At 46.4% G+C, this 16,460-nt stretch overlaps 1 protein-coding gene across 1 annotated transcript; it reads left to right on the plus strand.

Moving 5' to 3' along the window:
• The first annotated feature begins 879 nt into the window (after positions 1 to 879).
• RDH12 (retinol dehydrogenase 12) lies at positions 880 to 11,754 on the plus strand. The gene is made up of 7 exons (XM_045821932.1): positions 880 to 1,076; positions 2,523 to 2,641; positions 3,162 to 3,317; positions 3,960 to 4,064; positions 5,163 to 5,372; positions 7,108 to 7,297; positions 9,608 to 11,754. The coding sequence occupies exons 1-7, from the start codon at positions 1,009 to 1,011 to the stop codon at positions 9,708 to 9,710; spliced, it is 951 nt and encodes a 316-aa protein (XP_045677888.1). The 5' UTR covers positions 880 to 1,008; the 3' UTR covers positions 9,711 to 11,754.
• The last annotated feature ends 4,706 nt before the right edge of the window (positions 11,755 to 16,460 follow it).

Genomic DNA, 16,460 nt, shown 5'->3' on the forward strand with positions numbered 1-16,460 from the left:
CTTCTTTGATAGCATTCAATTGAAACATCGCCTTCATTCATTGTCTCCCCCTTTTCTACACCAAACCCTTGGGCAAAGCAAGTGGGATAGCAAGGGAGACAGGATTCAATGCAGCTAATTATGACAGCCAATCCTTACAAGTGTTTTCTGTGTGCTAGTCTCTGTCTCAAATTATCTACCTATTTCATTACCTGTTTAATACTTAAAACAAGTAGGTATATATTTTTTTGTCATGCTCTTTATATAAGTGAGGAGACTGAGTTAACGCCGAGTCTTAGTAATTTGCCCAAGGTCATGGAGCTTGTTAAGTAGATCAGTTGGGATTTGAACCAGGGAGTCCATGCACTGAAACACTGTACCTTTTCCTTGGCATTTACACGGGTGTGTTAACTTCATTGAAGTATCACATAAAACATAGAAAAGTGCACAAATCAAGTGTATGACTCAGCACTCACCAGAGTTCCCAGCGTGTATCTTCCTGATCTCTACCCCTTCCCCACCAAGGGAAAAAACCACTGCCCTGGCTTCTCTCACCATTTTTCGGGGGGTTTCTTCCTTGTCTTTCCATTTTGATCACATTTGTATTTCAAGTATCATGGGGTCTGTTGTTAAAGCTAAAAATGTTCTATCTTGCAGGAGTAGAGGTGGGGGGTGGTTGGAGAGAACGCATTCCCTAAACAAAGGAAATAATCAAGGATGGGAAAGTTAGGGGGCAATTGCTCCATTTTCCCTCATTCTCTTTGTTGGTCAGTGTGAGGTTCTACTGCTTCCTCTGTTGTCCTCCCCCAGGACTACATCTCCCAGCAGGCTGTGCTCTGACAGCTCTCGGATTTAAATAGGATTCTGGGCTACACTGAGAGCCAGGATGTTGCTGAGAGCTCAAGAGGAGCTAGAAGTGGGAGAAGCCACAAGAAGCAGCCAAGAGTTGGAGCCAGACCAGGAGCCGGAGCCAGAGTTAGAGCTGAAGCTGTTTTTGCTAAAGGAGCATCAACTAAAGAAGTCGAAACCATGATGGTTATCTTGGGACTGCTCACCTCCTTCCTTTTTTTCCTGTATGTGATGGCTCCATCCCTCAGGTTTGTGTTCATTCAGTAACTTCAGTAATTTTACAAAGTCCTAAATTGGAAGCCATGGAACTTTTAAGTAGATGAATTCTCGGCTGCTGAAAGAAGAGAAAGGGATAGAGGTCAAGGGAGAGAGAGTCGGGGCAGAAAAAGCAGAAAGGAAGGAGGTAATCATGGATATCACGAAGGAAAACAAGAAGGAAGCACCTGGGGCCTGGAGTGGGGGGGCTGATTTGCATTCTGGTGCTCCTGAAAGGCTGTGCGGATGCCTATTAAGTAGCTTGACAGAAACCTTAGGTGGAAGTCCTTGCTCTTTCACTCTGTTCCCTTAGGTTCCTCGGAAGGTCTTCCTTTCTTCATTGTTTCTAGTTAAGGTGTCCCTGCTGGGTTACCATGGGTGGTCATTGCTGAGGGACTCATTGTTAAGTACCAGGCATTTGGAGAAGGAAATAAACTCTCTTCCCTCTACTAATGAAGGTTTTGGGATGGCTCTTTTGATGTGGGGTTTCTGGAGGTGTCAAAGAAATGTGTGTTCTGAGTAGAGAATTTTTAAATTGCTGATGATAACAAAGGCTACACGGACCTATCAGGGACAGGGTGTTGCTCTAGGTCCTGGCATAGAAACCTGGGCTCACATTTGAATTTTGCTACCATTAACAAGTGATCTGAACTTCTCTGAGCCTCAGTTTTCTCCACTGTAATGTAGGGATAATAAGAGAGAAGCTGAGAGGATTTAAATAAATTGCTTATGGAAAGTGCCTAGCCTAGTGCCTGGCAGTTGAGTAATGCTCAGAAAATCATGTGTCCCCCTCCTGTCCTCTTTTGGGGACCTCTCAAGTAAACTCTCTGTAAACAGACACTCTCCACATAGAGGTCTGAAAAAGGAGGTTTCCTCTCTGTGCTGATGGTTAGAATGGAGGCTCTAGTAGGATGGCAAAAAACCTCTGAAGAGGCTGGCTTTCTAAAACTGGAGAGGGAGCTCCGGAGCCACATCTGTCTGTGGGACCCCTCCATCCATCAGTTATTGACTGTTGCTGCTTTTTGAAAACCTAGTGCTCAGGACCACTGATTCCACTGACGCTCTTTGCATATTTTTTTTTAATGCAGGTTAGAGGAGGAAGCTGACCTCTGGGAACCTCTAGAGAGAAGAGCTTTGTTATCTTTGTTATCTAATAAGGAAGGTCTCCCTTAGCCCCGGCTCAAGAGCACTTACTCTGTTTGCCCGGATGACCATTCCCGGATGACCATTCGTAGCTCTTGGACGTATGACCTTTCAACCTTAGCTGAAGAGCAGGAGACCCCTTGCCCACTGGAAAGGTGTCCCCTGAAGGTCACCTTCTTTAGGTCTCCTGGTGACAATGGAAAGAGATTCTTCTCTGAAGCTGGATGGATTTTATGTTTCTCAGTCTCGGAGTGGGGAGGATGGCGCATGAATGCTTTTGTTTCCCTTGCCTGTAGGAAGTTCTTTGCTGGTGGGGTTTGTAAAACCAACGTGCAGCTTCCTGGGAAGGTGGTGGTGATCACCGGTGCCAACACGGGCATCGGCAAGGAGACGGCCAGAGAGCTCGCTCGCAGAGGCAAGTCCTTCCACTTCCGTGCCCACGGGGTAGGCCCCCCCCACCCCCCCCCCACCCCCCCGCCCCGGGCTCTGCTCTGCCCGCATTTCCTTGTCTTTTTTCCTGGGCTTGGAGGCTCTGGCCAGGAATTCAAGGAGCCTGGGATTCAAGCCCATCTGTGACACCAACTCACTGTGAAGCCTAAACCTTCCTTCCTCCCTGCCCACTTCTTATTATATAAAGTAAGAGAAGCAGTGATGTCCGTGTATAGTATTGGTCAAGTCCGTTACTCTAAAAGGAGATACCAAGCAACATTAAATATCTGAGGGTAAAAACCAGGGCTCCCAGCCTGGAGTTGAGCTGACAGCCAGAAGCATGAGCAGTACTACAGTGAGGATCCCGAAGTGGCAATATAGCCACCCTCTGCTTTAGGGATGGCTAGAGGATGCTCTGTCTGCCAGTCCCAAGCTCTCTTACTACACTCTTTTTTAGCCTAGGGCATGAACACGTTGCTCTTTTTTTTTTCTTTTTGTGGCCCCAGGAGCCCGAGTATACATTGCCTGCCGAGACGTACTGAAGGGGGAGTCTGCCGCCAGTGAAATCCGAGCTGACACAAAGAACTCCCAGGTGCTGGTGCGGAAACTGGACCTATCGGATACCAAATCCATCCGAGCCTTTGCTGAGGGCTTTCTGGCAGGTAAAGCCCTAGTGGGTAGCTAGAAAAGCAATCAGCCAGGTGTGGGAAGAGTTGTTCTGCCCTAAAGCATCTCTGACCCTTATGTCAGAACTCTCATGGGTTCCACCGGACAGGTTCTGCCACATGAACCAGCCAGGCAGGAAAGTGGCAAAGGGATGGCAGGTGGACAAGTTGGGCAGGATCCTTATCATCTCTGTTCCTCTGCAGCGGGAATGTTGGAGGGACCGACTCCCTGTCTGGGCTTGTACTTGGCATCAAGGCGTGGCCCCAATGCCACTCTCTTCTTTATCCTGAGAAGCAACCTTCTGTGGCCACAGGCACCAAATGAGGTTGTGTTGCTGCCAAAATTTTTCTGTATCTTGGAAAATAACCAGCTTTTACCAATGACTATGAAATCCATGAGCAACAGGAGCAGTGTCTGTCTCGTTTTACATTGTATGCCCAGTGCCCAGCAGAGTGGGCCTGGCCCAGAGTCAGTATTCAGGACTTATTTGCTGAAAGAAAGGATGAATGAATGAACGGTGTCCAGGAAGATAGTGCTAACTAAAGCTAGGTCCAAAGTCAAGATGTAAATATTCAGGTCTGTGAGCATCAGTTAGCAGACTCCTTGCAAACTACAGGGTCTCCCTGGTTGTGTTACAGAGGAAAAGCAGCTCCATATTCTGATCAACAACGCAGGAGTGATGATGTATCCATATTCTAAGACAGAGGATGGCTTTGAAACCCACCTGGGAGTCAACCACCTGGGTAAGTATCTGAGTGGCTGAGCAGGGAGGCTGACCCCACCTTGCTCTCTGTAGGTATAGATGATGGTCTTACACCAGTGCTGAGGATCTCCAGTGGTCTTATTAGAGGCCAGGGTTTCAGACTGGACAATTGGGGTTTTTTTGTTTGCTATCCCTCTCCTGAGCTGTCCAAAAAAGTGAGATCCTTCTATTCATATCATTAAGAAATTACCAGAGGGAAAAGGGAGTGGGGGGCAGTACAAGAGGGTTTAAGGGGGATAAATGGTGATGGAAGCAGACTTGACTTGGGGTGGTGAATATACAACACAGTGTACAGATGATGTATCATAGAATTTTAACCTGAATCCTATAAAATTTTATCAACCAATGTCACCCCAATAAATTCAATAAAAGAGTAAAAGAAAAAATAGAAATCCCAAACTTTAGAGACACCGGGAAGAAAAATGCCATTCTTGAATGGAGCTGTGGTAGCACGAGGCTTGCCAAGCAGGGCCAGGCATGGGGGCTACAGGAATCTGTGTTTCGCCGCAAGGGGTGGGGGTGGGGGGGTCACATCTATAACCAAGAGCTAAGAAAACCAAGAGTTGGTGGATGGAGGAGGCAAACCTTGAGGACTTGAGGTATGAGACAGGCTGGGTTCAAAGTTCAAGGTGATGGCTCTAAGGGAGGAGGAGATCATGGAACATATCCTCTGATCCTAGACAAATGTTATTTTCCCTGATTATGCCACTCTTCCCTCTGTGCACGGGTAAGCCTGGACCCACAGTTGTGTGATCATGGCCATAGCGGGGTTGGAAGCCAGCAAGTAGCATCTTTTTTCCGACTGGGGCAAGGGCAGAGGTTCAAACAAGGACAGGTTAAGTCTATATGGCTTTACTGCTGGTCTAGCTATGGCCCTTGCCTTAAGGAATCTACTAGCTCAGACTGCTTGACCATTAGCACTGAGTTACATACAAATTTGTTCATGCCCAGAAGATAGTGAGCTAATGCCTGTCCTGTCGTTAGCACCCACTGCCTGTCCTGTCGTTAGCACCCACTCCCTGCCTGAGCCCGGGCAGCCACTCCACTCTTCGGTCTTCCCCGCTGGCTCTCCCGGCAGGCCACTTCCTTCTCACCCACTTGCTCCTGGAGCGGCTGAAGAAGTCTGCTCCTGCACGGGTGGTGAACCTGTCGTCGGTGGCCCACATCGCTGGCAAGATTCGCTTCCACGACCTCCAGGGTGAGAAGCGCTACAGCCGGGGTTTTGCTTACTGCCACAGCAAGCTGGCCAATGTGCTTTTCACTCGTGAGCTGGCCAAGAGGCTCCAAGGTAAGTCTGGAGAAAGGGCCAGGGTTTGGATAGCAAAAGCAGGGCCTTCAGTCCAGATTAGTGGTTCACAGAAATTTCTGGAGTCAGGATGTCAAGCACGCACATTATGGTGGTAGCTCTATGCACCAAGGAGAATGAGGTTTCAAGGGAACAAAAACAGAATTCTTGCCCTTGGGAAGCTTAAAATTGAATAAAGTTTAGGAACCTATAAAGTTACCTTACATGTATATCAACTCATATATTTATTATCTCATTTTACTTTTCACAACCAGTTGCAACAGGCAGAGCAGCTATTATTATTATATGGGTTCAAACTGAGGTCCAAAGAAGTGGCCAGTCCAAATCTATATGGCAAGTGAAGGAGGCAGGGCTGGAGTGTGGGCACTCTGCTTTAAACCCAGGGTGCTTACTTCTGATGCCATTTGCTGAGGCTCACACGGGGAACTGAGCAACAGAGGTGCCACTGCCGGGAGCCAGGGAGCCAGGGCTGAATGTCAGGCCCCTGGGTCTGAGTTCTTGCTCTACCACATACTAGCCATGTGTGTATATGGAATATGTGTGTGTGTGTGTGTGTGTGACCCCTTTAACCTTCCCTGGCCTCACCTTCTCAACTCTAAAATGAAGTGACGCCTCTCTAAGTCCTATGATTCTGTGATTTCCTGGAGTTTTCCTTGAGCTGCTGCCTTTGATGTCTGCAAATCACGGGGACTGTTTGCTACGCTGAATAAGGCAGAGTTCGGGAACAATGGTATTTACTATGAGAACACAGAAGGTAGAAGACTGGGGTAATCATTAAATGAAGTAATAATGATGACAATAATAATTGAGAGTTTTGTGTTTGCCCTGTACTATACATGGCTTAACTCATTTAAGACAAGATTCCTATGAGGCAGGTGCTATTGTTTTTCCCTCTGGACTACGAAGAGAGGGAGAGATATTAAGAAACTTGACCAAGCAAGTGTCCTAGCTGAGCCAGGATTCAAATCCAGACAGTCTAGCTCTGGAGTCCATGCTATTTACATCAGAGTTCAGACCTTGACCCTGAAACCTGCCAGGCAATGGCCTTGGGCAATTTGCTTAACCTGTCTGTGATAAGCCTCAGTTTATTCAGCTATGCATGGGCATCTTAATGTAACCTACCTCACAAGCCTCTTTGAGAATCAAACGAGATAAGGCAGGTAAAGCATATAGTAGGCCCTTTATATAATAAGTACTAAAAATAGTAGAGGTACTAGGGGTGTCCTGGGCAGTGTTAATCCTTATCATCTCCATCAACACCCCTCAGTCTACACCTCATAAAGTGTGCTTGCCCAGCAAATGCAGCTCCAAACACTAGCTTTCCTCCTTCCAGCTAGGTTGCTGCCCTTGAGCCCTTCCTATAGAAATTCCCAAGATGCCACTGTCAATAATTGGTGCTACTGCTACTAGTAATAGTAATAGTACTGCAACTAGTACATGTTGTTGTTTCTATTACCAATATTTAAGCCACAGAGAATGGTGACATTGACATAGAAGGACCTTCAACCAAGCATTCCTTTTAGAGCACAGAAGGCTGAGAAAGCTATAGGTCTTTCTGGAAGAGATTAATTAATTACTAGTCAGATTGTACCTGGCTAGGAATGGGGTTCTGTTCCCTGAGTCCCTTCTTTGCACGTGTGAATTTTGCAGCAAGAGGTGAGCTGTTTCTGGGGGCTCAGAGTGTGTCCCTGGGCTAACTGTGCTCTCTTGGCCGTAGGCACGGGGGTCACCACCTACTCAGTGCACCCAGGCATTGTCCGTTCTGAGCTGGTCCGGCACTCCTTCCTGTTGTGCCTGCTCTGGCGGCTCTTCTCACCCTTTGTCAAGTCGGCGCGGGAGGGCGCGCAGACCAGCCTGCACTGTGCCCTGGCTGAGGGCCTGGAGCCCCTGAGCGGCAAGTACTTCAGGTGCGTGGGGTCAGGACAGGTTCTCTCCACAGCCTGTGTGCGGAGTGAGACCCAGGGCTCCCTGGGCTTTGCGCCCCAGGCGACCAAGTTTGTACCTCATAGCAGAATCCAGGTTCGAGCTGGGTCTGCAAACCAAAGGCTGTTACTTTTCCCAGGGAAGTTACATTAGATACTTGGCAAGAGTTGCTTTGGTGGCAATATTGTGTACCTGTGTGCCAAGTTTCCAGGAAAGATTTATAGCTTTCTGAGAGCTGTTAGAGAAGACTGTCTCTATTGACTGTGCCTTGGAAAGGACATCAGCAGACTCTCCGGGTCCTTTTCCTCCTTGTTGGAGCTTTTGGCTGACTTTTGTCATGTGCTCTTTAATACTACTTAGCACAAAGCACCAGGGCAAGGCCGCTGTCCCTGTGCTGCAAAGATCGGCACTATCTGTTGGAATGCAGAAATAGACATTTCAGTGTTGAGTCTTACCACAGACTCAGTTTGGGAATGAAGGGAAGCCTGGGATTAAAACTCCTTCCTTTTCCGTGACTTGATCCAGCCCAGTCTGCTTTCTCGTCTCACTTCGTTCAAGGCTGCTCTGCGGTGCACCATTCGTAAGTGAAGCACAGGAAATAACCTCAGTGTCCAACACTGGGGGTGGATAAATAATAGCTAATGTCGTCTGAGCTCTTACAAAGTGGTGGACACTCTTCTAAGTGTCTTACATGTATTCTTATAATCGTCACAGCTCTATGAGGTAGATAATATCATTACCCCTGTTTTATAGGTGAAGAAACTGAGGCACAGAATAATTAACTTGTTCAAGGTCATATAGCTTGTAAGTGGTAGACCCTGGTTTTAGACCGAGGTAATCTGGCTCTAGAGCTGCGCTCTTCCGCATGGTTGCCACTCGCTGCACGTGGCTACTGAGCATGTGAGACATGGCTCGTCCAGACTGAGATGTGCATGGCTCGTCTATGTGTAAAATGGGCACCAGATGATGAGAATATAAATGTAAAATATTTAATTAATAATTTTTATGGTGATTACATGCCGAAATGATTTGGCTACATTGGGTTAAATAAAACATATTACTAAAATTAATTCTACCTATTTATTTTTTACTTTTTAAAATACACTTAAAAAAGATTTTATTTATTTATTTTTAGAGAGGGGAAGAAAGGGAGAAAGAGAGGGATAGAAACATCAACGTGTAGTTGCCTCTCACATGCTCCCTACTGGGGACCTGGCCAGCAACCCAGGCATGTGCCCTGACTGGGAATCGAACCAGTGACCCTTTGGTTCACAGGACAGCACTCAATTTCCTAAGCCACATCAGCCAGGGCTACTTTTTAAAATATACTTAAAAATTTTTTACTAGAAAATTCTAAATTTAAAATCTGTGGCTCACATGTGTGGTTCACATCACATTTCTATTAGACAATGCTACTCTAGAGCTAAATTTGATGTCACTGCCCTACATACGTGATAAAATATTGTTCATTGTTCTCACTAAATGAAATATTTCCAAATAACTCTTAGTGAGAAAATGTTGGTGCTATAATATCATGAGAAAACTGCAATACAGAACTGTATCATTATCATCGTAAATACAGTCACCCAGTCTGGCAGGAAACGCAGCAAACCACAGTCGTGGTTACTCCGAAGGAGTCTGAGGGGGAGTCCGAGGCAGTGTGAGGGAGGGGTGTCACTTTTTACTCCAGGTATTCCCTTATTATTTAAAAAAATTATAAAGATCATATATTTATTTATTACATGTACAATTAAAATATGTTTTTTTTTAACCAGAGAAAGATATCCCTCCCAAAATAGATCCAGTACAATCCCAGCTTTGTATTCAGGAGTGAACAACTACAGCTCCATAGCTATATGTTCATATACTCATACAAACAAAGCAGACAAGAGTGTAAGGAAAGTAATGAACTCGCAGGCTTTTCTTCTTCATCGTGAATGTAGGCAATGGGCTGCAGGATTAGTAGAATTACCTGTGACTATGTCACCAATAAAAGTAATATTTTCACATCGCATTGCAGTTACTGCAGATTTCTTAAAATGTCATTTCTGCTTGCCACTACTTCGAAATCCAGCGTTTATTAGGCCCAGGGCTGGCTCTTGTTAATAACGGAGCCCATGTATTACTGTGTCATGGATTCTTTACAATATCTAAAAAGTATATTTCAATACATTTAGTTTCTTTTCATCCGATATGTTTTATACATCTGGAAACATATTCTGAGAAAGGCCACACACTTTTCCGGACGGTCCGTTTCCACTCCTGGATGTTTATACTCTCTCTCTGTCCTCCAGTGACTGCAAGAGGGCCTGGGTGTCTCCAAGGGCCCGAAACAACAAGACGGCTGAGCGCCTGTGGGACATCAGCTGTGAGCTCCTAGGAATCCAGTGGAAGTAGAGCTGGCGGAAGAGCCACAGCTGTATCAGGTCTTGTCTGCACCACAGTGAAAGGGGACCAAGGAGAAGGCCAACCCTGAGGGCTTGTCCTCCCAGCTGGTTGCTGTTGCGAATCCTGTCCTCCTCCGATTCTCCTGACCCTCCTGGAAACCTTTGCACACCACCCTCTCATGGGGCTTGATCATGGCCTGAGATGTCCACACCCACAGAGCATTTTCTCCCAAGACTCACAGAGCCGGCCAGCCGAGGTCTCGGGGCAGGAGGAATGGGCAGATGTCAGGCTGAGCAGGGGGACGGAGAGAAGAGCCTGGCTCTTTTTGGGTCGGTTTCCTCACCAGCACCAGAAACGCCAGCCAGCGTGCGCAGCAGAGGCGACAGGAGCATCAGCATTACGTATTTCTAGGGACTATAGGCTCAAATTCCTGATTGATCTGTTTCTTCTTTGAAATACTAGTCACATGTCTGGAGCCTGGACCGACTCAGCAAAATCTTAGCTTAACCGTGGCCAGCTTTGGTTCCTTTCTCTGAGCACCTCGGGGCCACTCAGTGAAGCTGGACATTCCCAGTTTATTTTTTCACTTTTTTTAAACATTGAAAATGTTTTCTAGCTTTATTGAGATATCATTGACATATACCAGTGCGTAAGTATGGACCTTCCCACTTTCAACCATGCAGACTTCCCTAAAGCATTCCCTTTGCCTCGGGGTGCAGAGGAAACAGACAGCCTGCACGCCTCATCGGCTCTCTTACTTTCTCAGGGTAGCAGGAGAGAGATGGGACAGAGTGAGGAAGCCAGCCGTCTCGTTCAGTGAGGAGCATCTCACCCTACGCACCACCCACAACCTTTTTATAATATCGCATCTTATGATGCATTATTGAGATGGTGTAAAATAAGATGTTTTGGTTGGGTATTTTCTCAAGTTTCCTCCAGCTCTCACATTTTATTATCTAAGAAGTGACTTCAATCACACAAAGGCTTAGCTTCACTGTAGATCAAGGCCAGAGGGAATAGGGGACATCACTTAATTGGATACATGGATGCAGAAACACCAAGCCCTGATAAACTCTCCACCTGAAATCTTCTCTTTTCTGGCCTCCCTGCTCTCCTGTGCTGTGGCTCGGGTGACCTGCTCCTTGCCTCAGGTGTGGAAGGTCACTGAGAAGAGGCAAGGAGATGTGCCTAATCTGTCAGCCAATTAACCAAAGAGGTCATGTTACTGGTTCCTGTTCTAAAGCATCCAAAGGGCATCTGGTGACAAAATGTCCTTTTCTTCCTTAGCAAGTCTACTTTTTTAAACAACCGTTTTATTATGGGAATTTTCAAATAGACAAAAGTAGAGCAAATAGTATCGCAAATCTCCCTGTAGTCCAGCTTCAACACTGACATCCTGTCAACCTTGTTTCATCTGTATTTCCCCCATGAAATTTTTTGGGGGGGTGTAGTGGGATATCCAGATACCATGCATTCACCAGTAAATACTTTAATGTGCGTCTAAATAAGAACACAACAAGCTCAGTGATCAGAAGTAACCACACAGGGTGGCCTGATCAGAGAGTCCTACCTGGGCGGGTCACAGCAGGTAGTTGCCTCCCAGGTCTACAGCTTCCTTAGCAAGGGCCAATCTTTACCTTACGTGAGCTCTGCCCATTGTTCTTGTGCATCCAGGATAACGTATCTTTGAAGTGTCAGAATAATTTTCTGTTCTAGACTCCCCGTGGCCACAACCACCAGCACCAGAGCACAAGACCACAGAATCCCTTTGTTATCTTGTTCACTGCATCCTGTTTCTATGTGCTGTGAATGTTAATTATTAACTATCTACCCACCAATGTGTTTCTCCGAGTTGCCTTTTATCCATGTTTTCTCCCGCCTCCGTAATCCACCACCAGTGGATTTCATGTAACCCCTTATGTCTCCTCCTTTGATTCAAATGTATAAAATAAGCCACAAAATTGCCATTTTCCAGAGCATTTTTCAACCTGTTGAGATTTTGTTTCCCATAATATTTTGTCAGTTTGGCTGAAATAAACTCATAAAAATTCTCTATAGGTTCGGATACTTCTTACGTTGACACGTAGCTGCTAAGCAACATTAGAATTCCTGAGTGTCATTTAATACTTGGAGTTCAAGTTTCCCTGGCTATCTCACAAAAGTCTTTCTACTGCTGGTTTGCTCAAGTCAGGGAAAGAGAAGTGGTTCTCCTGAAAAAAGTAGAGGTACAAACCTCCTCGTGCCCCATTGGCCTGAATAAATACTGATTCCCTCGTAAACAACTCACTATGGCCAAGGACAGGCTATATTAATCGGTTTAAACCAATCACTTCCCACACCTGAAGCTGGGGTCCGTCCCACCTACCCCACCCAGTGGGGAATCTAAAGCACTTGGGTTAATTAGGATTAGCTGTCCCCACAGAAACCACCTGGGGTAGGTACTGTTGTTATCCTCATTTTACTGACCGGCCTAGTTCACAATACAGCGGCCCAGGTAGTCGGACTCTGGCACCCGCCTGCTTAACAGGCATGATCTACGGCAGGGGTGTCAAACTCATTTCCACCAAGGGCCACATCAGCCTTGGGGTTGCCTTCAAAGGGCCAAAATAATTTTAGGACTCTATAAATGTAACTACTCCTTAACTGTTAAGGAGTTGAAATTACATTTGGCCCTTTGAAGGCAACCCCAAGGCTGATGTGGCCCCTGGTGAAAATGAGTGTGACACCCTGCTGTATGGCTTCCCACGGTGGGAGAAGCAACTAATTCCCACACGGAAAATTGCGGCCACATGAATGAGCAAAGGGGTAGGGGGTGAGGGGGAATACTGGGAAAGCAATCAATATATGTTCACTCCTGAGACCTTTTGCCTCACTGGTTGTTGGGCCCATTGCAACACCTGGTGACAGAGGGAAGAAGAGGAAGGGTGGGGGGGGTAGGAGAAGGTGGTGCAAGGGTGGGAGACAGGGCTGGTGGAGAGCGGGCACTGCACTGATGACCCCATGTCTCCTCTGGGCTGGAGGAATAAGCAGACACCAATGCCCAGGACCGTGAGGGCTGCTGTCTGTGTGGCAAGGACAGCAAGCCGACCACGAGTACGGGAGCAAAGGTTCTGTAAACACTGAGGCACGAGGTGTGGGCTTGGGTGGGGGCGTTATGCTTGTCGGAGAGGCTGGTTGTAGGTGGAAGAAACAAAGCCACACGTGAGCTTCAAGTAGTTGGCTCCAGCGGCCACATTGAGGCAATAGGCTGGCATTGGTATTCTAGCAAAGGTGAAGCATGGAAGAATCCAGCTCTCTGACTCCTACATGCCCAGACTGGTGCTGGAGGAAATCACACCCCCGGCAGACCCGAGCCACCATCCATCACTGGCCATCAACGCCAGCTGGGCTTTCAGGCCCGCCTCATTGCCTGTTCGCCCATGGCTCAGGATGGATCCAGGAAGCGTATATAATTTGTGGGACTATCTTTCAGAAGAGAATACAAAATTACAGATACAAAATTAGGTGCAAGAGTGGATGTGATATCTAGAAAGAGAAAAAAAAACAAAACAAAACATGAGTAACTGGAGTGGAAATTTAAGGTCTTCTGAGGTCTCTAGGAATTTTACCAGCAGTGCTCACAGAAAATGGCTTTCTGAGGGCAACTTGGCTTCCCCTCCACAACTGGAATATAATTCCCAGCAACGCACGGGAGTCCAGGTAAGCGTTAAAAGCTTCACAGTGAAACCGCCTCTCCATGGTTCATGTCCTCTCCGTATTCTCACACCACTGAGTCCACCATCTCCTCAAACAACCAACAGATGAGTCTTCCTCTGACTTCGTATATAACCTGAAAGCCATCAGCCATAAGCTCCCTCAACTTTCTGCTACCAAACCAGCAAACTTGCCTGTATCCCACCCACAGTCTCTTCCTTTCCACCTTCTACATCAGAAGAAGTGTCACTCGATCCATTTTTAATCTTTGTATTGTGCATTTCCCTTACAGTTGTCTCTTAGTTTAATCAGAGAGTTTGTTTCTGTTTGTCTCCTTCTTTGTTTCCTGTTCCTGCCCTTACTACAAGGACACATGGCAGAAGTGCCCATCTTAGTCTGGGGGAGGGGGAAGGGATCAGAGAAGACCTCCTGAACCAAGTGTCCTACGTGTAAGGAAGACCCGAAGGATGCGTCACCAGGCAGCAGGCTCAAAGGGGCAAAGAGTGTGTCTCCTCGGGGAAACTGAAAGAAGGAGATGGGATGGAAAGTAAGAAATGAGTCATTTGACCTTGAGAAGCTTACAGTTTAGAAAAAAGACTCAGACAGATAACTTGAAAATACTTACTTTCTCAACTATTACTAATTCAGGTTATACTATAGTCCATAGTTTAATTAAACAAATCTTTATATACTGGAAAATAACACACAAATAATTTGTATGTAACACGAAGGTGAGCAAGAGACGATCCTTGTCCTCAAGGAGCTTACGGTCTATCAGGTAATCAAATAACAAGCACAAACTGATTGTCAAGTGGGCAGAACAGGAGAGCTTTAAGTGACACAGAAGGGTTGAAGGAGTAACTTTCATGTCATGTATATTTTAACCATAAAAAATGGAATGACCCAAGGATTCTGGGGTTTGTATCTGCTTAAGAAGACTTTTCATACCTCAGGATTATAGGGAAGTCTGTTTATTTTCCTAAACAGTATTATTATTATTAAGTATTATTAAGTACTATTTGTTTACATGGAGTAGTGGGAGGTACACTTTTTGGACAGAGGCTTGAGGTGCACAGAGGCTTCTGTGGCAGTCAGGGGAGGAGGTGACAAGGACCTGAAGTGAGGTGATCAGGATGAAGGACCAGGCTCTTCTGACTGGGAAGGTAGGAAGATAGGACATGGCTTTCAACTGGATATGAGCTTGATGCGTGGTAGGTCCTGGAATGTTTCTTGAAAAAGGAGGAGGAAGAAATAGTCAATACAGAGAAGCCCTGAGGTTTGTAACTTGGGCAGCATGCTCAATAGTGATGACGACATTAATGAGTACTGATGGCCACTGAGGAGGAAGATCAAGTTTATGGGTGTGTTACACTCGGATGTGCTACACTTTGGATGTGTTAATATTTTTAGGTGTGAGTCAGCCATGTGGGTGAGAGTTCCAAAAAGCTTTCAAAAGGCAAGTCTGATGTGGAGAAGAATTTAGGCAGAAACACCTGGTTTAGAACTCAAGATGACTGCTGAAACTATGCAGTTGTCTGGGAGAGTGTAAGAGTGTCAGAAGAGAATAGAGAGAGCCTTGAAGAATATCAGCCTTCAAGTAGAATGCAGAGAAAGTATAGCCAGAGAAGCAAGTAATTAGTGGAGATGGCACTTGCAGTGGGCTTGAACAGGGGTTCTGACAACAGAAGACTGGAGGGTGGGCAGAGTGGTGGCGAGGGAGGGGTTCCAAGCAGAAATAACATGAGGAGACGGGGCAGGGCATTGCTCCACCAGCAATGCCACTCAGCACCCAGATGTTGGCTGAATTTGTTGGGGAAGGTTGGAACTTTCCAGGACGGGTTAGTCAACATCGCGACCGTGGAAGAGAGGATGATGGCCAAGAAAAGGCCATTTCCCTCAGGATTACTGTGACTGTTGCTATTCGGTTGCTCGGGTATGAAGAGTCTAATAGCACTTGATCTGCTTTACTTAGGTTCTAGCCAAAGATATCTGGTAACTTTGGGGTGTCTCAGGTTTCTAACCCTCGTCAGTGGTCCTCTGTCCTAGATTTGGTGTGGTGTTCCCATGTTCTTCTGTGGTGACCTGTCCTTGTGCCACATCTGCACCAGGCGGTTTTCAGGTGTGCTTCTATCATGACCGCATGTGTGTGTGTGACGAGGAACTGGATGAGGTCTTGTTTATGGGGAAAGGAGGCAACGGCAGCAACGCCACTCTCCACGGCCTGAGTGCCACACCGCGAATGCTCGCTCTGAGAACGTGGTGAGAAGATACTTTGAGTCCTGCTTCCCTCAAGACCCGACATTTGCTTTCAAAGATTCACGATGTGGTTGATGTTAAAGATACAGAATTTAAAAGATGACAAACAGCACTAAACCCATTTTTCATTCATCACACCGGCAAGGAGCTACAAAGTTTGGTAGCTGTGGAGGGAAGGGCGTGGGAAAGCAGGCACTGTCCTACACAGCTGGGGGGACATGTGTGTGCTGTGACCTCTGGAAGGCAGCTGGCAACACTCACCAATGCACGTCTCCTCTCACCCAGGTTATTCTGGACAAGGTAATTCACTGCAGTGTAACTCTCTAGTGGCAAAAGATGACAGTGACCTAAGATGTCCATTGATAGAGGCTGGCTAAATAATGATGGCATATCTTCACCACAGAATACTACTTCATTATCACTGCTGTTTATGCAGAAAATAGGTCTGGAACTCTCTACAAGAAAGTGTTGACACTGGTGGCCTCCAGGAGGGGACTGGGCTGAGGGGACAGGGGCAGGAGGGATTTTTCACTTAATAAATGTGTAAGTGATTTCCACCCGCTACTCCAGCAGAAGCAAAAAAAATAAAATAAAAAGTCTTCCGGTAGTAGGGAGTACACCAATAGTTTTTAACACACAGGAAACTTGAGACAAAGTCATTAGTTGTAATGGGAATCATTTAGAGACGTTCAAGAATGGAAAGCCACCTGACGTTTCCCACCCACTTTTTGTCTCCACACAGAACGTGGAGCAGAAAGAAAGGGAAGGGTAAGAGCAACATCACCAAGAAGTCACAGAGCCAAGCACTGG

Source organism: Phyllostomus hastatus, unplaced genomic scaffold (genome assembly GCF_019186645.2).
Source record: "Phyllostomus hastatus isolate PE091 unplaced genomic scaffold, TTU_PhHast_1.1 phas_scaffold_501, whole genome shotgun sequence".
Lineage (NCBI taxonomy): Eukaryota > Metazoa > Chordata > Mammalia > Chiroptera > Phyllostomidae > Phyllostomus > Phyllostomus hastatus.

Bases quoted from the DNA above. Each gene is read 5' to 3' on its own strand.
- RDH12 (XM_045821932.1), top strand. From the start codon at position 1,009: ATGATGGTTATCTTGGGACTGCTCACCTCCTTCCTTTTTTTCCTGTAT. The intron at 3,318-3,959 runs GTAAAGCCCTAG...GTTGTGTTACAG, and splicing joins TGCTGAGGGCTTTCTGGCAG to AGGAAAAGCAGCTCCATATT. The intron at 4,065-5,162 runs GTAAGTATCTGA...CTCTCCCGGCAG, and splicing joins CCTGGGAGTCAACCACCTGG to GCCACTTCCTTCTCACCCAC.